This window comes from Centruroides sculpturatus, unplaced genomic scaffold (assembly GCF_000671375.1).
Source record: "Centruroides sculpturatus isolate CEXI.00-Female unplaced genomic scaffold, Cexi_2.0 scaffold53, whole genome shotgun sequence".
Taxonomy (NCBI): Eukaryota; Metazoa; Arthropoda; class Arachnida; order Scorpiones; family Buthidae; genus Centruroides; species Centruroides sculpturatus.
In genome coordinates, this window is record NW_019384350.1 from 327,795 (window position 1) to 352,383 (window position 24,589).

Sequence of the window (24,589 nt, forward strand, 5' to 3'; positions counted from 1 at the left end):
ATAATTAAATGAAAAGTAATAATTCCTATTTAATAAATTATATACAGAATACAAATAAATTGTTATTTTTCATCAGAATTACTGTATATACTTTATTTAAATTATAAAATATAAAAAATTTAATAGTAAATTAGCTGTATTATTATTTTTTAATAAATTTAAAAGTTTTATATAAATCTATTTCGTAAGTAAATGTAGATAATTACAATAAATAATTGTTTTTTAAAGTTTTCAAGATTTTGTTATCTGATCTAACGATAGATGGCAGCATTAATTTTGATCCTTTTTTTTAAAGTATACTTAAACAATATTAATTTTCATTATTAAAGATATATTAAAAATATAAAATTAAATTTATAAACAAATAAATATACCGTATATATAATATTTCAAAAATAATTTTTATAAATTATTTTTCATTTGTCTATTGAATAAACGTGCCAGTAGATGGCGCAATCGGATGAATTCGTTCGATTCGTCTGTTCATTAAAAAATAAAATAAATATTTAATTTATAATCTAATTAATAAAATGCAATTTTTAAATATTTTATTTATCAATATTAAAGATTTATTTATAATTTAACTTTAAAATGTTACTCATAAAAAAAAGAAGTTATATACGAGCTACCAACACCAGATGGCAGCATTAAGATAACATTAAAAATATATTTTATAAAATTAATATATGAATTATTAATTAATAAAATTAATGTTCAGAAGTATGAAATTAATCATTTAAACTGACACTAGATACGTTATTATATATTAAAACTTGTTTAAATTTCATTAATAAAACAAATAATTAATATATATATTTATACACGATATGGTAATTAAGTTATAAAAATAATGGTTTTTAGAAATAGGTTAATTAGTGATTAAAGTTCTATCTCTGACGTCATACATAGACAGGACCTGTTAATTCATCAGTAAAAGGATCCAATTGTTATACAAGAAACCTGCTGCCTCCTCTGACGTCATCCATTAGTAACGTCTTTCTTTAATTAATCACCGTTTAATTGATAAATGACGTGATTGGAGAATTTTATAAAAACAATTTAAAATAATTTATATAATTATTTACGGAATTACTACTACTTTGCTGTTTAATTTGCTTTATAAAGCTGGGTACACACGTACCGATATACCTGAATAAGCGCACCTGTCCTGTATACCTGAGCGTGTGGTTGACAGAACTGCCAGGTTTTTCGTTTTCTTTTTTTTTTTTAATTCACAATATTCAGGTATACCTGCCAGGTAGACTGGTATTGTACGTGTGTACCTGGCTTAACGCTTTTTTCGTGTAATTTTTTAAATATGTATATATACAATCGAATCTCCAATATTGGACACCTCTAAATACCAGCCATTTCCCTCCTCCAGGAACTTGAAAAAAAAAAACAAAATGCACACAAAATAACCTCCAAACAACGGCACTTTATATTCGCATCAGTGGCCGTTCTTCAGAAATTTGACCGCGTAAGTGAAACCTGTGTAAACCGGATTCGTACGATATCAAATATTTTTTCCGGTTTGGCGCGTTTCCGTTTTAAACAGGTTGTTTTTAACATGGAAAATAGCTCCGTTTCGACGAATTATTCTCGTTTAGGCAGGTTTCGTTTTATTTAAAGTTCCGCATTGGACAGGTTTAACTGTGCATATAACTTTTTTTTTTTTTTTTAATTTTAATAAAAATCTTCCTTGAGTTTTAATAATTAATTTTTTCTTTAATTTTTATTAATGACGGCTCTCATGCAACTTTCATTAACAGTAATTTCTCTTTAATTTTAAAATTAAAAAGGAATTTGATTTAATTTTTTAGAAAGTACAATTCTTAATGAATAAATAAAAATATTAATAGCGAATAATTAAATTAATTATTTAAAAATTCTTAAAAGGATGCGGTAAACAGCGTAAAAAAATAATTAAAAATTAGATTCATTTTTTCCCCCTCTTTAATTTCAAAAATATTTATTTAAAAAAATTGGTTAGAATTAAGTTTTTAAACAATTTTATGGAGTCCGGGTTACGCAGTAGAACTTGTTTAAACCGGACCCACACGGTACCGAATACAGTAGAAGCGGGATCTTAATAAAACGGAAACCTACCTAAAAGGGAAAAATTCTTAGAAACGCAGCGATTTTCTGTGTTAAAAAAACCTTTTTAAACCGGCAAAAATATTCAGTACCGTACGAATCCGGTTTACACAGGTTTCACTGTATTTTTTCTGGTTTAGCAGGTTTTTTTTTAACACAGAAAATCGCTGCGTTCTGAAGAATTCTTTAACGTTTAGGCAGGTTTTCCGTCTTAAAAAGGTTTTACTGTAAATTTTTCGTTACAAAGGGAAGACAGAATTTTAAAAATTAATAAATTATTCAGATAAAACATGAATAAGAAATTAATTTTATGTATTAAGTTGGAGTTAGATTAAACGTAAAGTATTTATAAATTTCCTAACAGATGAATTAAGGATGAAATATTATACATAACTAAATTAATTATANTAAATCCCCCTTTAGGGGTTTATTTTCTATTAATTTATTTTAGCTAAAATAGTCAATTAAACGCCATAAAAATTACATAGACAACTAAAAATAAACAAATATTTAATTGTGAAGTATCGTCAATAACATAAATTATACCAAATATAAAAGAAACCATGTAAAAGCGGTTAGAAACGGATCAGTCGCCTGCTGAGTGGCTTCTCCTTTAACCATATCTGTTATGCAGAGAAGCCTTATATGATCGCCCAGATGATAATATACTTAACTCATTAACCAAATCGTGTTGTCATGGAAACAATACAGAACTTCCTCCTCAACTGAGGAATTAATATCTGCGGAAGTATAATGAAGAATATATATTTTTTAATTATTTTCATCAGCAAAACAGAATGACGTACTTAATTGAAATATTTTTATAAAAGCAGTAAAAGATAATTGTAAATTTTTTTCCCCTGTTTCTACTTCTCCTCCTCCTCCTCTTCTGCATCTCTTCCAAATTGCATTATTATTATTTTTATTTTTTTCTGTTAATGAAAATAATACTTTCAGTTAAGTTCGAACGGAACAGTTGAATTTTCCTTTGTACAGTACAGTACATTACCATACTCCATATTTAAAAAAAAATAATAATAATTTCCTTAAAATATTCTTATAAATACATTATAAAAAATCTCGTAGCTTTTGGAATGTAAACGTAAGAAAATATTAAAAATAATTAAAAATGTATTAAAACAATGGCTCAGACATTATGTCAATATTTACCACGCGCTTATTAAGGAGTGTCACATTCTAATATTCTTCTTTACGTCGCTATGGCGACAAACGAATGGGTGGGTAAAAGGCGGGGTAGCAAAACACGTGAAAAATCACACACGTAGCTTTCTTTAACACAAGAGAAATTTCAAATTATGTCACGTGATTAGACGTACGATGACGTATCGCTCCGGCCTTTTAACGCTAACGCCCTCTCGTGACAACATTACAACTTAAACGTTTACTTTACTCACCTCGAAACCGGTAATGGGTCATATACGTTAGAACAGGGGGGAAAAAACATTAAATAAAACAGTATATAAAAGCCTCTTTTTGAATGGTTATTGTCTATATTTATAGATAAAAGAAGGGCATTATATATATAAATATATATATATCTATCTTTTTTTTAATATTTATCTGAAATTTTTCAAAAGTTTTACCCAAACTCTAAAAAGTTACCATTTTTCTAATACATTGATATCTAACCGTCTAAACTGACAGACTCGTATATATATCAGACAGAGCATATTGACAAGAAGATATTGAATTTAATAACAGTGGATATTTGATCTTGGGGGGGTGCAGATGTTTTATATTATTACAGCGGAGATTGTAGCAAAAGGGAAAAAGTAGGGAAGGGAAATTCGATCCGTCTGTTTCACCACCCCAACTTTTCTTGATGTCTAGCATCCCATAAGGATATCGTTACATAATTAGAAGGTCGGTATTATGTTATTCTTATAACATAAGCAATTATTGTGTCGTTGACGAGCAATGGCTTCCCAATTATGTTAGTTGTATGTGACACCATTTACAGTCCATAAATTTCCAGCTCCCCCCTTTAAAAAAATATCAGTAAAGATGAATTTAATTTAATTGAATAAATAAAATATCTCTCTGAATGAATAACATCTTTCTTCCTTACTCAGCTTTAGTTTACACTTAAATTGTTTTTATCTTATTGATTTTTTTTCCCATGTTTTTTAACTTAAACAAATTGAATAAATGTTATAATTCTTATCAGTCGAAGGAATTTTTGTTATATTTTTTCCTGTCTTTTAATCATTTTTCAAATAGTTAATTTACTTAAGTGATGATAATAAATATATTAAATGCCAATAAAATAAAATAAATTAAGTTCTGCTTATTTAAAGTACACTTGAAATCAGCCTTTCATAATTAAAGGCTAATGTAAATATAGTATCAGCCTTTAAAAAGGCATATTTATAGCCATAAAAAGTTTNCGAAAAATATTTATTTTTATTTCGAGAAGAGTAAGACAGTTAGAGGCTTTTTATACCACAGAATCATTATATAATTATTATTTTAAGGCCTTCTTTTATTAAAGACCGATTTAAGAATAAGATTGCTCTGACGTTCTGCTTACAGAAACACACTCGAAATTTGATTTTTTTTCTCTCTCTCTTCTCTAGTTTCGTAAGCTTCTTGTCGTTTACACGGAAAAAAAAAGAAAATTTACGGAATTAATTAATTAAAAGTCCTATAAACCAAGTTCGTTTAGTACAATATACATACATTGAACATTATTATTCTTCAACTCACGGCTACAGAACAAAGGATAATCTGTCTATGTCCATATTTGTCATCGAGTCGAGATTTTCGGTGACATCGCGATTTATGTTTTATATACGTGCTGTACATTTTGTATTATTATCATTGTCACTTTTATTTATTTGTTTCTATTTATTTATTTTTTCCTCTTTCTTTCTTTTACTTTCCATCACTAAGGGAATCCGGACTTCCATATCCACTTGAAAGATCATCGTGAGAAAAAGGCGACAAATTTTCAGTCTGTCTCTTTATGTGATCCAAGCTACTTGTATCATACGGTAAATGAGCGAATAAAACACGTTCCCCGTAATCGTATTCGCATAAAACTTTGTTGTCGTATAAATAAAATCTATCACCGACACAAAACCTGAAAATTTTATAAGAATAAATCTCAATGACGTTAATTCTAGCGAAGAGAAATGAAGTATGAATGTAGTAATAAGGTAGAGTACCACTTCAAAATCACGTTTGAGTGGCGGAAAATGATTAATTTTCATCACGTAATTTGCTTACCTGTGATTGCACTGCTGACAAGCGAAACATTCCAGATGGTAGACGTTACCTCGAGCCCTCATAACCATTTCGAAAGCTGGAATTGTTTTGTTGCAGGCCGAACATAAACCTGTTGTGCCGAAGAGTCTAAGGGAATATGTTAGAAAAAAATCGTATTTTAAGGCTCGTTAGCTTTCTTCTTTAGACACAATCGGCTATTAACTCACCTGAGATAATCCCTCTTACAGAGAATAAGATTAGCTTTTGTAAAAAGAGTCGAACCGACCTCGCCAAGTCTGCAATCACAACAGGCACACTTGAGGCAATCTTCGTGCCATAATTGATCTAAAGCCTTCAATAGATACCTCTCACGTATTGGTTTCTGACAACCAGAACATTCCGGTGTTGGGCTACCAGTAGCTGCTGATAACTCAGTCCTGGTGGGCTCCAGCGAACATGTCCTCATGTCCATTATTGGGCCATCTGGTATCAATAAAGATCTGCAACGAGTGAAGGAAACGAAGCAATTAAACGTAAACATAAAAAAAAAAAGGAAAAAAAAGACAGCATCGTTAGAAACGTTTAGAAACTTTGAAGAAATAATTAAAAATACTCCTGTCTAGTAATTCTGCGTGGTTATTTTATTGCTACTAATTAAAACTCGTGACGTATAACTAAGAGAAACAATGCAACATTGCCATTCTAGTATAAATCCCAGATAAATATTCCCAGCATGCCTAGCGATGTCGCACTTCACCCCAAGGGGTCGGCTGTTGAGCTGCACCCGACATTGACAGACAGAGCCATCTATCCCGCCAGCCGTTTTAATCAAGGTGTCAGCTGAGGCGGAAAAGTGAAGCTAGCAAATCACTAGTTGGGCTGGGACAAAGTGTACTTGACACACCAATTTTGTTGCGGCTTCAGTCAACTTCATACCGTGTACACACCAGCACATATATACGTTCCTCGAATTATTTTTTTTTCCTTTTTTTTTCGTTATTAAACTAATCAACAAACAGGGCGCGCGTAAGTACATCCGCCTGCAAGATTCTAAATAATTTCAATTTCAGGAATCTCGCTCACACGCCGCCATTAAAATCGAGTTACGAAATCTTTAAACACCAGAATTTAAAATAAAATAAGAAAAAAAAATTGCCTTACACCGACGTAATTCCTTATCACTAACCGAAATCCCAATCCTTCTTTCTTGAATGCCTCTTAAACAAACATTGGAACGTAAGAGTCATTAGTAGGTGGATGGCATTGAGTAAAGTGGCGAATCGTGTTTGCAGAGCGTGGCGCAAAAAGAAGTTAAGCAAAAAAAAAAAAGGAAAAAAAAGAAAAAAAATAAATTGTCGCCTTTATATCAGTGGGTATTAGGAAGCCGAAAATCCGCCCAAAGTAAGAGGGGCAAAGACGGAATTCGGCGTGGAAATGAATTGCCCTCATAACGTATCGCCGTGCTCTGGGGTCCAAGAGTGCAAAGCTGATTTATCGTGGAAGGCGAGATTGCTTGTTTAAGCAGCTTAGTCTGGCCACTATTTCACGCTAGGACCTCTTATCTAGGACGTAAATGGAACGCCAGGTCTGTCATTAGAGAGACTGGCGTCCGCCGGAGATTGGAAATCGTCGACTGAGCAAATAACGGCAAAGCTGAGCCGTTGTGCCAAGCCCGGGGCTTCTTCTCCTTCTAGCTTCTATCACTCGTTATTATTTATTTAGCTGTAGGCCGTCAGACCAACGTCTCGAACAGCTAAACCCGATTCGCCAAATTTACACCACACCATTTCTTTCTTTCTTTCTTTCTCTCTCTCTCTCTCTGTAAAATTTTATGAAATTCTAAATTTAAAATAATATTATTATTTTCATAATTTATATAATTTAAATTACACATTCAAATTTTATTATAAATGAACCTTGATTCAAACTGGATCTACCTCTACCTTGTTCTAATAAGAAATTCCAATTGTTTCAATGTTGATTCGGAGTCGAATTTTCAATAAAGATATAAAAAAATTTTAATATATATATTTTTTCATGTATTCGAGTGAAAATTTTGGTTTAAAATATATTTTGAAGTGCCTCAAAATTTTCATAAATTCAAAAAAATAAATAAAATTTAATATTTTATTTATTTATTGTTTTAGATTTAAAAATTTTTAAAAAAACAATTTTCAGAATTCAAAATTTAAATTGTATTTTTCTGAATTTTGATTTAAATCTCTCGAATTTCCAAATTTAAATATCCAATTTTTAGAATTTCCACATTTTAATTAGATTTAAACCAAATTAGATTACTAAATTTTGATTAGAAAATTTGTTTTTTTTTCCTTTTCTTTTTTAGATTTATTTTATTTTTCCCCCCCAAATAAAACACAAAAATAATTATGTTTTTTCTTTACATTTAGAAAGTTAATTTTCATTAAATAACGCTTCATTTCAAATTAATTAAAATAAAAATAAAACGAATGCAAATTAGTTCTACTCATCAATTTATTTATTTATTTATTTATTTTATTTTTTAATTATATAAAAAGGCATTAAATTTTCTAACAATTTTCCCTTAAAATAAAATAAGATTTAAAAATAAGAATTCGAATTAATTTTATAATTTTAAATTAATTAATTAAAAAAAATTAAACGAGCGAAAATTAGTTGTACTCATCAATTAAACTATGTAAAAAAATTTTTTAAATAAAGAGAAACAATGCANACATAATAAATTCAATTAACATGGAATATTTATAGAATATTTTAAAGCATTTGGTATGTAATTTAATCAAGAAAAGCTGCAGCTGTTTAATCTTTTTAAACATGTACTTTATTTATCAACGTTAATAGATTCAATAGTTAAGATAATTATATAAACAGCTGTTATTTATTATATGAGTAGTGCTTGTTCTCCAATCTAAATTAAGGAAGACTACTTTCATAAAATGATAATTAAAGTTATATTGAAGTAACTTTTTCTTTCTAAGTAATTATTTTATCTTACCCAATAATCGTTTTCTTTTTTGCAGATGAGATGAAAGAATGGCCACGGCGCGGTTGTGTACTGCATTATTGCGCCGACATCTAACTCAGGTTGTGAAGACTGCGCTTCTTTTATTTATAGTCTCTTTCTTATGGCTGCAGCTACGAATAGTTAGTTACAAACCAGATTTCTTGTACCGCAATGCAAAATACGGAGAATTGGATAGTGCTTTCTTTGCGAATTTTAGTGCAATCATAAACTCTGTTAATCATACTATGCCATCCTCATTATATGAATTAAAAAAAATAATACAAGAAATAAATAAAGAACAAAAAGTTTTAAATATACAGAAATTTGGACCTTTGCTGTATAAAGATGTTGTTATCGTTGTTCAAGTTCATAATAGAGGACAGTATCTGTATGCTCTTATCGAATCGTTACGACAGGCCGAAGGAATCGGACAGACTTTATTAATATTTAGTCACGATTTATTCGATCCCGAGATCAATGCTTTAATTCAACAGATCGATTTTTGTAAGGTAAGTATTATATACAAATTTCTATATAATATAAAATTACTAATGATAATAAGTAAATTTGATGATGACTTAAATATATATTCCAATTAAAGTTTTAACAACTAAAATAAATTCTAAAAATGCAAATTTTTTTTTAAATATGTGATAACCATTGTGAATTGATGGTACGTAAGTGCAGAGTAGGTTAGAACATTAGGGATTTTTTCATTTTGGCATGAAAACATAGAAATAAACGAGAAGTAAAATTACATTATAGAAAAATTAATGTCATATTTAATTTAAAAAGTTAAGTCACTATTTTTAATGCTAAGAGTTGTTCATGAATTTGGAAATAAGAAATTTTCCTGTTTAGTGCTTTTGAAAAATATAAAAATCCAGAAGTTTTAATTTGAGGGGAAAAAAAATCAGTTTTTAATTCAATTTAAAAATATTTCTTTCAATTTAATTTTAAGTTATTTTTTTATTTCATAATTAAAGCATTGTAAACTCTTAACATCTAGCATTCTAATCTATTAAAGTACGATAATTGAAAGTTTTTGATGACGAAGCAATTTATAGTTTTAAAAATTTTTATCCTATTAAAAACATTTTATGATGTCCTTTTTAAAGGCTAAATTAGTTTATATTTTTAATAATAAAAAGTAATTTTTTCTATACTAAAATTGATTTTGTTTTTGTTGAATTTTGTATTTAAAATTATTTCTCAATGTGTTCTTATATTGTTTAGGAGTTTTAAAGTTATTTTGATCTATCATTTGATACATTTTTCAAGAATATATTTTTGATTACTTATAACCATTTAGCTTTTGACACAGTGAGAGAAACTTCTATAGGAGGTGAAGTAGATTACAATTGCTATAAGGTGAACTCTATATAATGCAATTGTTTTCAGAGTTCATAGAGTTTATCCTCTTATAGAGTAGGTCGTGAGATATATTAATGATTAACTTGACATAAAGATCAGTTGTATGAACTCTATATAGCTGGTTCTTTACAACTATGTAGATCATATGGTGATGAATTAATATATGTATACAGTATATATATATATATATATATATAATTCACATCTTTTTATTTGCTGTTTCCAACCAAGCAAACTATACCCTAACTAGATTGCATGTAAAAGTGCTTCATAGCAGCACTCAGATGACGTTAAGAACTTGGCGCTTTTAAACCCATATCTCTGCTTTTAGTAGATCTATAATGGCCTCTTAGGCTATACTCTGAGCATGTCATGAGATAAAATTGCCCTATATTGAGACGGTACTCAGTTTACCCTGTCACGAAAGCTATATAAACTACCTTTACTGAGAAGAGAGAGAGAGAGAAAAAAAAAAGAATAAAAAAATATATAAAAAAATGAAAGAAATGCCTGTTTCAAATTTAGTTTCGGTTTTTCAGTTCAATGAATTCCTTACAATAATTTCTATATAGAAAGGTTTAAAGTAATTGTACAATTCGTTGGATCGAAGTGCATTCTCGCTTTATGGATAGAAATTGCTTACCCCCTATCTACACAGATATGACAGGATGGGAATGGTAGGATTATTGAGGACTTAGAGCAAATAGAATTCAAAGCCACTAGTCCCTTACGCTGGAAATCTCATATTCACGCCATGTGGGCCATTACTGCTGACGCGAAACGTTTCTCAGCCGTGCGAAGGGAGAAAGCAAGTGAAGTGGAAAGCTATCATCGTTTAGAAGTATTGGCCCGAAATGATGGCTGACGGATTGGCTGCACGATCGCCTATGAGTCTATAACACTCTTAGCGATGTAACTTATCGAAGATGTTACACGGCTGTAAAAAAAAAGAGGAGGAGGAGGAGGAAAGGCTCCCGCTATACCCATCTACCACCTTTCTGAAACATTAAAGTGGTGCTACCTTAGCGACAAAAGTAAAGCGCTGTTATATTTTCTTCTTCTTACCAAATAAAATGCTGCTACCGGAATAACAAAGTAAATATTAAATATTTATTTTTATATCCACTTGCTATTATAGTAACAAATGACGTGATTAAATAATTTTTGTACTCGCCGAATTAGGTTGGGATGTGTAATATTTTTAAAAAATAATTTTAAACGTATGATAATTTTTTTAAAAAAAGAACAAAAATACACGAAATTTAATGCTATCCTGGTGAGGGAAATAATTTAAAATGGATACATAAAATCGAAATTTATATATTTGCTCCTATTAAAACGTATAAAATTATAAATATATAAACGTATTTTCGTGATTATTAACAATATTTCCTCTTATTGTAGCCATTCGACTAAATATTCATGAAGGCAAAAAGCATGGTCTTAATTAGTATTATTCAATTTACATTAAAATTATAGGCTAAGTATAATAGTCAAGGAACTAAAGAGGGGGAACCCATTAATGGGATATTGAAGTAACAATTACACGTGAGGCGATATAATTCAGTTTTGCCATAAGGCAAAACTATTGATTTATTTACTGCCACAGTTAACAAAAGAAGTGCGTGATTCAAGATATTAAAATGATGCTTATTATAATAGGATACGAGATGCTCTTGCAGTCATAAAATGCAAATCGATGAAGCATAGAAAAATATCGACAGAAATTTTATTTGGCTAACACATTATTCCCGTAATAAATGACATATTTGATATCATTGTTACTGCTTTAGTAACAAAATTAGACGTGGCGAACGGAGTAACAAACGTGGATAAACAAAGTTTAGAGTAGTGTATAAGATCCAGTGTGACGTAGAAGAGAAAGAAAGAAAGGCACGTGATTACTGTTACGGTAACGATAAAGAAGTATCAGAACAGTTTGCGTGCGTTTCAAATAAGAAACTCGAATCTAATGAGTAGAACGTTAGAAGCGATTGAAAACAATCTGCTATTATGATAAAAAAAATAGTGCGTGGAGTAACATACAAACAATGATTAAGATTCGATGCTGCAATAGTTTAACAAAGTGGAAAATAATATACAAATTACACAATTGGAAAAACTGTAGAAGAATGCCATTAGGATAACAATATGAGGTACAGTGCCTATAGTGTGCATCTAACAATGCTATTGCAGTTACCGCCTTCGAAACAATAGGAGCTTTAACATCGTAAAACGCGATGCTACCACAGTAACAATAGTTTGTATATTTTTTCTTTTTTTTTTTTTAGGGAAAAAAGTATTTCTGTGCGCGGAAAAATTGCCAAGCAACGGGAAATATTTTATTTGCTAAGCAAATAAAAATATTGGGGCAAAAATTTTCGGTTGTTGATTCAGCACTCGGCTACAGACAAGAGAAGGGAGGAGAAAAACGTGAACAAGCACTACACTAGTGTTGATTCAATAAACACTCTTTACTTTGGACTGTGGTCTTGCACTAATGGAAGTTACGGACGGCCTTTTTAGCTAATGGGATAAGTGGACACCATACTGGCGACTAACATGTTTGTGTTCTGTCCTTTCCATTAACAATTCTGCGTGCACTTGCACCTGTACATCTTCAATTAATACTAAAATTTCAACTCGTCCCCCTATCGATTTAACTTTTCCCCCTTGATTTTTTAAGTACTCGTCTATATTATGCGGTTCTCACTGCCGAAAAAGGAAAAGAAAAAAATCGATAACTTACCTCAAACAACTGCTCGTTTTCTCTTAGACCATAATTGGGAATCACTACGTTGAAGAAGCACAACTTGACACCACCCTAGCTCGACTCGGACTGCTGCCTGTCGTGGGCACATGCATCCCATCAAGCACCAGGCATCGATGACGTCAACTCGCGTGCCACACGTGACGGTGTCCGGTGAGTGAATCGGTGACGTTTCCTGCGTTTGTGCTGAACCCTTACTAAACCAAGCAATTCCAACACAGAGAATGGAGGTTATTTGATTTTATTTATTTTTTTATTTTATTATTCATTTTCTTTTCTGTGAACATACACGCACCGAGGAACATTTTCATGTCAGTACAGTGAACCGAAGCTAGAATGGTTTTCGTGCAACTAAATTTTGGTTGAAAGGAATTAAATTGGGTTTCACCCCTTTACTTCCTTTTAAAGAATTACTTTTATTCTTCCTTTTCCCATTTATATATGTAAATATTGTACTACATTTCTTGTAAATAAACTCATTTTTCTAACGTGAAATTACAAATAAAAAAAAACCAAATTTTTTTTTTATATTTTTTACACGCTCAACTTCAAAAATCCTTTCTTCGAGTGTTTCTTTATTCCTTCAATTTTAAACATTCTTCAAACGCATCAGAACTTCAATGTCATTACTTATAAAATCTAACTTCTCCTCTAATCCAGAATTTCCCACTTTTATTTATCTTTTTTAGGAACTTGACTTTCATTTTCTTTCAAATAAACGTGCAACCAATTTCACAAAATACAGAACGAAAGCTCTAAAAAAATCCACAAACAAAGCATTTTAAATACTAAATTATTTTTAAAAAAAATACACTTATAACGCTGTAATTTTTTTACAATATCGTGTAAAAATATGCATTAAATGTGTATTTTTTTCCTTTCTTTTTACGTATTAATCTACAGAGAAAAACGCCAAATATTTAAATATTTAATACTCTTTTCTGAAGATTATGTGTACATAAAATAGAACAAAATAATATACTTTATAAGATAGTAAAAATACAGTAAAATTACATTACAGTACAGCAAAAAATACAGTAAAACACAGTAAAATTATAAATTTAAAAACAATTAAAGTTATATTATAATACAGTAAAAAACAATACAGTACCAATACATTTAAATAAGTTTTTCGAGAAATTTAATTAATTTTTTTTTAAAAATTCTAAAATAACTTTTTAAAAATTAACCGAATTTAGCGCTACTGTTTTTATATATAAATGAATTGGTTTGTTTTTTTTTCTTATATTTTTATTTGTTTTCTTTTTTTAAATCTAATTTGTTAAAAGTTAAGAAGAGAGAGAGAATTTTTAGGAGAGAAAAGATCTAAAAGAAAAAAGAAACAAAAACAAAAAAGTTCTAACAAAATAATTTGACAAGTTTTCTGGTTTTAATCATAATGTTGTGTTTTGTTTCCAATTTCGTTAATGGCCGCTAACATCCATTACTTCTCCTGACTTTTATCTGTACAGATGTTCTGATAAGTTATTACGTCAACAACTGTTATTATTTTTTTATTTTTTTTTTCAAACGAATTGTCAAAATAATATTTCAATAGACTAAACTCTGTTTAAAATTCTCCATCTTTTTTTTTTTAAATAATTTTTATTTTCTCGATACGAATGGCCGATCTTCCGATTAACCCCGTTGTTTGTATCCATGCGTATTTTCGATTCAACGATGCACATCGATGAACACCCCCTTTAAAAATAATTATGCAATTCGTAATCCCTCATTTAAACCTTCAAACATATTTTTATTTGTTTATTTTTTTTACCAAATGTAATTTCTTAATATCCGTTTGCTATTTATTTTTTATTTTTTAAATTTTTTGTGTTTCTTTTAATTGTCGTCAGATGTCACTTTCCGTGAAAGGCGAAGGTTTTAATTATATTTACGTAATAGGTTTCGTCCAATGATCAATTACTTTACTTTTGAGTGTCGTAAAACGGGAAACGTGATTCGTTAAGATTCTTATTAAGTGGTAATGGATTTAAAAGCCGAAATATTACGTCATTTATTATTATTTATGATTAGAATGTTTCGTTTTGTGTTATATAATTTACGGATATTACGAAAAATATGATAAAACGTGGGAAAGAAATAGTTTATGCTATACATCACTAGGAAGGGTTTAATACACTTACGTCACTAGGAAGGAACGAGCTCTTACGTCACTAGGATGAAGGTTGTAGCCTACGTCACAAGGCAGGAAATTATCTACGTCACTACGTTAAAAGAATTGTAGCCTGACAGAAGAAAAGAAGTGGCTTAAGTCTTTAGGAAGGGAAGGATATCGCCTACAACACACAATTTATTTATATTAAGTTATTAGGAACGAGCCTATAGGAGAAGATAGCCTACTTTTCTAAAAAATACGAAAGTAAGGGAGACCGGCCGTAAGGAAGAAACAGTGAAAATACATTACCCCAACAAGAAATCGAGATATTCATTAGTAAGGATACAGCCAAAATTAGCGAAAATATTAAGAAAAATCAGGATGAAAATGGCAACTGGATAAAATATCTCTGGTCGTTAGGAAGAAAGCAGACGTAAGATATTATTAAGAGAAAATAGTTTATGTAATCAAGATGAAACTATCGCCTACATGAAAAGAAACAGTGTCCTATTCCTTTGTACGTAGGCGATAGTTTACATTTAATGAAGGCTACCGAGATAGCCTTCGTGGTATACGTCACGTCGCGCAGAAAGGCATTAAAGCATTCTTCGTTGCCAAGGAAGATTTAAAATAAATTAATAATGTCAAGTTTCTAAATTTTATCAAAGACGGGAAGGAATTTATGATGACATCTATGTCAACATGTCAAAGATTGATATGTAGAAGCTTATTTATTGCATTTCTCATTTTCAACCGCAGCTAATTATCGAGTAATATTCTCTTGTGATTTAGCATATTTCTAACTAATACGATAATAATAACCTATACATTAACAAAAGAATTTTTTATACACGCAATTCTTTAATAATTGTTCCTTAATTCTTGACATTTATACATATTTAAATTGTTAGCATTTATAAAATGTCTTTAATTATGGCTGGGATATTATTAAGTGCAGATTAATTTAGAAAAAAAAAAAGGCCAAATATTTTCGACTAATCAAAAGACGTGTCACTTTTTATATGTAAATTTTAACCAATAATATTTCGCCAACTCAACGAATTTAAATATCAGAAATATATATGTATTGTAACGGTTTTGTAGACCGTTGACGATTAATGAAATCAATATGGCGGCTTGGGTAACATCTTTCTTATTTGTTCTCCGAATTACCACCTCCGTTCTCGTCCCCCAGGTGCCCCCCTACTCTTACAGGCGCGCGTTACCAAACACAAAAGGAACGCCATCGTCTCATTATCCCCCAAACCAACTCGTCTCTCTCTCTGGCCCATTACCGAAATTGAAATTTCTCTACTGACAAGCTGCGTTATTAAGAAAATTGACCGGAGCAAGGTAATTGAACGGACGACCGACGGTCGGGGAGGATGGAAAAGGCGGGTCACGTGACTGCGGTGACGTCACGCGGCTGACGTACCGATATCACGGAACGCATCTAAATTAAACTCGGCCAAGCTTCTCCCCCTCCTTATTTTTTTCGTCCCCCGCCTTCCTCCCATCTCGTCCACTTGTCTACGTGATTATGTTACCGGGTTCGATTACCGAAAAGATGGTTGATGGATATTTCGTACGGGCGGTTAGCTGTAGCCGGTTTATCGGTAATCGTTTTATAGAGATTTCTGTAGATGAATGGTTGATCATCTTTGTTATATGCCAGGAATAAAATGCGTCGATCATCCGTGGTTTTATAATTTTCTTAGTTAGATTACACCCGTACGTTTCGAGCAAGTTTTTTCAACTTTCGAGTTTCTTAATTCCAAACAATTTCAAATCACGAGGAAAATACGGGCAGAAACACATTATATTTTAATCAAAAACAATTTGCAAACGCCACAGAATAATTTGAATTTGCTTCTTAGCATCCAAAACCACTCTGGAAAGGACGAGAAAACGGTTCTTAATAAAATTTCCTGCGGTGTAAAGTACAATAAAACGATTGTTAACGCCGCCATTATGCTAAAACATTTTGTTACTCGAATTTTACTTACCGAAAAAGAAGGAAGGAAAAAAAACACACATGAAAATATTTTAAATAAAAGAGGTTTACAGTGTTTGTTGTAAAAAGAAACCAACGTCGCACCTGATAGGTGTGTGTGCATTATATACACGATGGGTGTCCACCCATTTGTCACGTGCGGCGAACTGTGGGTGGACCCCAGCGAATGGTGTACCTAATTAGAGGTCCTCCACCCTATAAGACAACAGAACGGTTGGGTGTCGTAAGAACACGATGCTATGTCTCCTGCAGGAAATGACTCAAAAGGCGTATTTGACTGGATAGCTAAATGAGTAGAAAATGATTTTTTCGTGTTTTCCTTTCAACAAAACCAATCAATGAAAAGTAATTCACTTTCCTGTAAAAAAACCGCAATTGTTAAAGCGGAATAAATTATTTATGATGTTAATTAAAAAAATAAAAAAACCCTGTAAATTCTATAACTCCAGTCTTTTTATTCATCTTTCAAATTCTCATAATACATCGAATTCATGTTTTTTTTTTTAATCATAAAAAATACATTTTTTAAATGAATATTTTAATGGTAATAACTTTATCTATCGATAAATTTGGGAATTTATAAGTTTTTTGCGATTTTTTAGGGAATCCATTCGAGGTTCGCCGATCCTCATTTTTCAATTCTTAATTAATACATTATTTAATCAATTATCAACTTATTTGATTATCGTAATTAAGAAAAAGTATCGTGTTTACTTAAAAATATCGATGTTAATTAAGAAATACTGCCTACAAAATTACAAAAATCTAATTAAAATGTGAAAAAAGTTAACTGTATTTTTTGTGTATCGTTATTTAAATTTAAAAAATAAAAAAAACCCATTAAAACATGCGATTAAAATTATAAAAATAATATTTAAAAAATTTCGAATTATGAAAGAGATAAATTGAATTTTTATCCACTTAGGTAATTCACCAGAGATGGATTAATATTAATCAAAGTAGAATTGTAAGTTTACAAGGAGCATGAGCACTGTTAAATTTAACAGTACGCAAGCTCTGTATTAGTGAATTAGACAGCTGTTTTATATCTTTATATCCAAAATAGAACAACCGTTTCTCCGATAGTTCAGTAGGGAGAGAGCATAGAAACTATCTCGGTTGGGGTCTACACTTGTAAGAGCTTAATGAAGCACATTGCCGAGAACATTTGCTTAATTGGGCGTATGGTAAGTCAAAAGATGTGACCTTTTTACTGATGGCTCTTAATGAGGTCAGATAAGAAGGTTCTCATTAACGTTGTGTCCCACTCACACGTCTCATTGTAGGCGTGCACTCTGCTTTTGACAGACCACATTGACACCCAAAGTTCCTCTTTAATAAACTTATTTTTCTTGTATTAATATTAATTCCCTTATAACTTATCTATATAACTAATTATAATTCTGAAAAATTATTTTAAAAAATGTATAATGTAATCATGAATTTTACATGGGAAAATTTCGAAATTTAATGACGTATCNAAATTAGAATGGAAATAAAATTGAAGTTGTCAATGATGCCATGAATGATCTATTTTTATCATGAAATCCAGGAAATGCAAATTTCTTTACAGTATTCAATGATGAAGAGTAAACTTTTTTACTTTTTGATATACGTTTCAAAGATGAGGATGGTCAAATAATTTTTATTCTGAAAAATTATTTTAAAAAATGTATAATGTAATCATGAATTTTACATGGGAAAATTTCGAAATTTAATGACGTATCTTTGCAAACCGAATGAAGGATATTATGGCAGTTTATATTTCCGATTTGATGGGATTTTTTTAAAGAAAGAAAGAAACATAAGAGGCAAATCATAGCTGGTAAAAATAGGAAAAATAATAAAAAGCAAACGACAAGTTTTAGAAGTAAAGTAAGTGTCAGATAGCCGTCTGCAATCGTCTAGCCCTAACGACCTGAATGGCGAAAAAGCCGCCAATTTTTGGCACTGGAGTCAGCAGGAGTTCAACCACAATCCTCAAATAATTGGTCGTAGAAGAGGTGGACTAACGAGATCGATTGAACTTAGATGATACCAAAGAGCAAAATAGGGTGAGCTTAACGATCCCTTTTTAGCAAAAGTGGGGTCGGGTGATTCTTTTGACGACAGGCATATGTAAGGTGATTATAGATAGTCTTCTGCTCTACGTTTAGCTTAAGTGGTCGTTTAACGATCTACAACCTCCAGATATTTTGCATTTATATAATACAAAAATACTTTTAGAAGTTTTAAATTTCTTTAAAAAACGAACCGGTTGAATATAATTCATTTATTATTTTATTATATTAATTTTTCCAAGTTTATTTATAGAAAACAATTTTTTTTCATATATATTCTTTAAAAGCATCGTTCTGAAGCTAAAATATACCAAGTGGAACCGCTCTGAATTGAATAAACATAGCCTGATTGTAACGTTATCTGTATAAGCCCGCATCCTGTCAATTTATAGCCTCTCTATTATATTTAGGCTCAATATATTCAAACAATCAAACAAACCTAGTTTATGACACAAATTATACCTTTACATTTACAATAGTTAATTTCCTAGAAAATAAACAAAATTCTAATTATATAACTCCAGTTTTTTCCCTCCACCTTTCCAATTAATTATTAGTACAGCTGTAACGTAACTTGTTATATAAACATGCATTAGGTACAGTACATTTAAAAATTAATTCTAGTGTTTTTAAGGTCCAAATTTATGACAAGATTATGTGTAAGAGGCTAATTATTAGTTTATTATGTATTTCATCGATATCACATAAGATATCAAAATTACGTCGCATGTGCCAAGTAACGATGACATACCAAGACAGCTTGATTGCATGACATAGCATGAGTTCGAATTTATGTCACAGCTGTCGGCGGCATCTGGGATATGTGCTGCAAATGAGATAAGATGGCGAAGAGTTGCCAACACACACGTAACACCTGAAAAATTTGAATTTTTTCGAAAACAAAAGGCCTAAAAACACAAGAGTTTTGTATGCAGAATCGTAAAATAACATAAGAAGGGAGGTAAAAAAAAAAGGCTAGATATTGAGCTTAAAGAATGTTAAGCAGAATGGTAACTATTATACTGACAGTTCAATCAGATGGCTGTTACGATATTAAAGGCGTCACTAAATCCGAGATAAGAACGTAAAGAAGAAATCGTTTATGTGACACTTCATGAATAATGTAATACGTTTTTTCGTCTTAAATCGTTATACGCTCCAAATGAAATGATTAGTATGTTGATGGCCGATTAGCTAGCGATAAACTGACGTATTCGTGAAAAGAAATCGTAAAAAAGAACCTTTGAATTTATATTTTTCTATTCTTTAAACAAAATCACTTGCAATTTCCAACATCATCACTTGCATCGACAAATAACTTTAAACGAGATTTAATCTTAGATAAAATACCAATAAATAAGTTATCCTTCATAAATTAGTATATAAAATGACAAGTAGAAAAGTTTACAGCATGTTACAAAATTGTTATTTTTTAATTCTATTCAGAATTAATTATAATAATTTGTATGAAATTGTCATATATTATACACTCCTTAATAGAGTTATATATGCTATGAATAAATATTAAGCGTGTCATAAAGATTGAATTTTTACTCTAATAACTTAGTTAAAATTTTTGTGGATCGTTAAATAAATCAAATATTATTATTTTTCGTTTATTTCAAACAATTATATATTATTTTTTTTAAATTATATAATAATATTTTGATAACTTCTTTTTGATTGGCAACACTTTATCTCATCAAAAATCAAAATAATTCGGAAGTTCGCGATCTACTTTTTGAGAAGTTATTACAGCTTCCGAATCGTATTCTTTGATAATATAAACTTTTGTAATATTCTAACACGTATGGAGTGGTGACAAAATCTAGTAATATTAAAACTGTAATGAGTAAATCGTATTCTTGTAGCATTGTTCCTAATTCAGGAGAGATATTCGCTACGAAATAGCCATTATTAACATGCAAACTACCCAACTTTACTTCTCTTCCCGCATGCAACGGAAACATTTCCAGCGCCACCTAAGAATATTTTAAAATTAATTTAATCCATAGACATCCCACACTAAAATGGAATATTTTCTCGTTTTACATCGTAAAACACAAACATTGGTGATATTATATAACTCAATTATGATTATTTACTTATTTTGAATCGAATTGCAAGATTCAAACTTCATTTGATTTGAAACCTTACAAAATATGACTCATTGGAATTGAATTACACAAACAGATATGACTATAAAAAAAAAAAAGAAGCGGCAGTTCATTCAACATTTAATCTCTTAAAATTTTCATATAGAATAATTTAAGGAATTGAAAAGATTAAAAAAAAAAAAAAATGCAATTTAACGAATTTTTGTCACGACAGGGCGTAAATTATAGACGTTTCCAAAAACAAACACTTCGTATTTAGCGGGTTTACAGATTATAAATCATTCCAGAAAACTAACAAAAAAGAAGAAACTTGGTCCGAAGATGTCAAATTAGGCTCAGAGTGTCACGTAGCGGGTTTGACAGCTTCCATTTGTCTTGTTGCAATCGGAGTAGCCTACTCCCCGAAGGTGACGATGGATATCGAGATGTGATTTGGGAGAGGTCCTATTTTTTTTTTTTTTTTTTTTATCTGATGGTAGGGTGAAATTTTGCTATCTTCTTCCCCTCGTAACAACGTGCTGCGGGTCTNGCTCCATATTATGTTATTTTCGGGATAATTAAGCTTTAATTAATTAAAATTCAGTTGTTGCTTATATTACATATCTATGAATATATTTAAATATAAATTAATTAAACTGTATGTTGAAAAAAGGGATGTAAAATACTCAGAACTTGAGAAAAATAAAACATTGAGGCCTGGCCCAAACTATTCATAAATGTTTGAGTTTTGTTTATTTGTAAATGGCAACGCGATATGCCGAGAGATATGTCTCCCAGGAAGTCTTTTATGGAAAACTGGCCCTTATTTAAACGTTACTAAGGTGAAGAAATTCAGACAACTACACATGGCTAGTCAGTTGGAGAGGCGCGAATCCACTACCAACTATCAGTTTTCAGTGGTTTTATCCACTTCGCCATTGGAGGGCCTACATTTGGAAAGCTTTAAAAATACACGAATTAAATCTATAATTTAAAAAGAATTGCCGCGTATTGAAAGAAATAGTATCCTAATTTGGTATCGTGTGTTTCAGATGAAAGACAAAATTAAGAGCACTATTTCGTGTTGCGCCTGAATGAAATGGCCCCCTGCCTCCTCTTCTGTCAGGGGAAAAATAACTAATTTTAATTCGTTTAACCAATGCACAGGAGATATTTTAGATAACATATAAGGGTATTACTAAGAACATTCTGAGCAAATAATGTCTTACTCATCATGCAGATGTCGATAGAAGACAGTTTGCATATTTTTAACGTGGGAAGAAAATTGAAAAAAATTTCAGGAGCAATTTTTTCCAAACATAAATGCTTATAATCATTAGCAGCGATATTAAACTACTCTCATTCATGAATGATGAATAGAATTTGCATTTGCAAACGATTAATTTGATTATACCTCCGGGAAATACTGTACATTCAAAATGTCGCTTTGAATCAATATGGATTTAAGTGAAAACAATTTAAGTCAATTTATGCTGCTTAATCATTTCGTTTGAAATAATATTCATAAATATCTTTATTTTTAAATGTATTATCTTGTTATTTTGAATCAATATGAATTTAACTGAATTAATTTATTTTGAGTTAATAGATACGTAAGGCAGGATGGCTGGACGGTTAAAGTGTCAGCTTACCACTCTGAGGGACCCAAGATCGATTCGGGCGTAATTCCTGGGGTCCAAAGCATCCCGAAAAGCGCCTCTAAAAATTCTTAGTGAAGCATCTGGCCCCAGGAATTTTTTGGGGGTAATTTGTTTCGGATATTTTGGGTCTCGTCTCTCACTATCCGGCCGCTTCCATTGTGGGCTTGGTGGAGTCTACGATGGGCAAGATAAGGGTCCTTTTAGTGCCCACTGAGTTAAAAATAAATACATTTATAGAGATTTGTATATATATATTTATACAAATATTTTTTCTTATTTTATAAATTTTTATACCTTTCAGATACTTAGAGTCCTCCCTGAAGGCATCCCTTTCGGCGTTGCCGTATACAAATAACCCAGTCCAATCCAGATAATTAAAAAATAAATGTTTAAATTTAATTTTATGTCTAAATATATTGGACTGAACTATAGGAGATAAGGCAACGCAACACTTGGGAGATCTCCTGTGGGAAACTGATCCAATTTAGGTGTTAGGTACATGTAGAAAACTCGGAAAATTCCACGCGAAAATTTAGTGTTTAATGATTTTATCAGGCCAGAGCCCTATTAACACTTGGCTGGGCCCCTCGGTTTTCTGATATTTCGAGCCCCTCTGGCACTTCAATCTTTCACCCCACTATAGCTGATAGCCTGACCATAGTAGTAGTGCAGAGCCCTATTTTTTTATATTTTGTAAACGGTATCAGTTCTTTTTTTACATTTTCCAGGGCCATAGGCACGTGTCTAGAATGACTAATGATTAAAATGACCGTGCACTCGACCAATGGTGGGCTATCTAAATGTGTAAGGTTAGATGATAATGCAAAACAATAATAATAAAACATCACAACGATACATAAGCTAAGTATAAAATATTAAGGATTCATAAAATATCTTTGTTCAAATCTTCTTATATAATAAAATCCTGAAGCGAAAATAATGAATAAATTTAAAAACAAAAATTAAAATTTTTTTAAAATTAATTCGCAAATAAATTGGGAAATAAATAAAATGCTCATTAGAATTACATTAACACCTTTGAATACTTAAACCTAATTAATCAAGTTATTTTCGGGATAATTAAGCTTTAATTAATTAAAATTCAGTTGTTGCTTATATTACATATCTATGAATATATTTAAATATAAATTAATTAAACTGTATGTTGAAAAAAGGGATGTAAAATACTCAGAACTTGAGAAAAATAAAACATTGAGGCCTGGCCCAAACTATTCATAAATGTTTGAGTTTTGTTTATTTGTAAATGGCAACGCGATATGCCGAGAGATATGTCTCCCAGGAAGTCTTTTATGGAAAACTGGCCCTTATTTAAACGTTACTAAGGTGAAGAAATTCAGACAACTACACATGGCTAGTCAGTTGGAGAGGCGCGAATCCACTACCAACTATCAGTTTTCAGTGGTTTTATCCACTTCGCCATTGGAGGGCCTACATTTGGAAAGCTTTAAAAATACACGAATTAAATCTATAATTTAAAAAGAATTGCCGCGTATTGAAAGAAATAGTATCCTAATTTGGTATCGTGTGTTTCAGATGAAAGACAAAATTAAGAGCACTATTTCGTGTTGCGCCTGAATGAAATGGCCCCCTGCCTCCTCTTCTGTCAGGGGAAAAATAACTAATTTTAATTCGTTTAACCAATGCACAGGAGATATTTTAGATAACATATAAGGGTATTACTAAGAACATTCTGAGCAAATAATGTCTTACTCATCATGCAGATGTCGATAGAAGACAGTTTGCATATTTTTAACGTGGGAAGAAAATTGAAAAAAATTTCAGGAGCAATTTTTTCCAAACATAAATGCTTATAATCATTAGCAGAGATATTAAACTACTCTCATTCATGAATGATGAATAGAATTTGCATTTGCAAACGATTAATTTGATTATACCTCCGGGAAATACTGTACATTCAAAATGTCGCTTTGAATCAATATGGATTTAAGTGAAAACAATTTAAGTCAATTTATGCTGCTTAATCATTTCGTTTGAAATAATATTCATAAATATCTTTATTTTTAAATGTATTATCTTGTTATTTTGAATCAATATGAATTTAACTGAATTAATTTATTTTGAGTTAATAGATACGTAAGGCAGGATGGCTGGACGGTTAAAGTGTCAGCTTACCACTCTGAGGGA

General features: G+C 30.8%; 1 protein-coding gene across 2 annotated transcripts; it reads right to left on the minus strand.

Moving 5' to 3' along the window:
• Nucleotides 1–4,500: 4,500 nt before the first annotated feature.
• On the minus strand, nucleotides 4,501–12,574 carry LOC111637502 (LIM domain only protein 3-like). 2 transcript variants are annotated; one of them, XM_023383008.1, is made up of 4 exons: nucleotides 12,453–12,574; nucleotides 5,553–5,825; nucleotides 5,347–5,472; nucleotides 4,501–5,200 (listed from the first exon to the last, which is right to left on the minus strand). In XM_023383008.1, the coding sequence occupies exons 2-4, from the start codon at nucleotides 5,795–5,797 to the stop codon at nucleotides 4,993–4,995; spliced, it is 579 nt and encodes a 192-aa protein (XP_023238776.1). In that variant the 5' UTR covers nucleotides 5,798–5,825; nucleotides 12,453–12,574; the 3' UTR covers nucleotides 4,501–4,992. The 2 variants fall into 2 exon arrangements, with proteins under 2 accessions (XP_023238776.1, XP_023238781.1); XM_023383013.1 differs by lacking the exon at nucleotides 12,453–12,574 and adding an exon at nucleotides 6,512–6,638.
• Nucleotides 12,575–24,589: the final 12,015 nt, after the last annotated feature.

Coding starts and splice junctions, on each gene's coding strand:
- LOC111637502 (XM_023383008.1), bottom strand. CDS start 5,797: ATGGACATGAGGACATGTTCGCTGGAGCCCACCAGGACTGAGTTATCA. Junction 5,473..5,552: donor TGTAAGAGGGATTATCTCAG/GTGAGTTAATAG, acceptor ATATTCCCTTAG/ACTCTTCGGCACAACAGGTT. Junction 5,201..5,346: donor TGTCAGCAGTGCAATCACAG/GTAAGCAAATTA, acceptor TAAAATTTTCAG/GTTTTGTGTCGGTGATAGAT.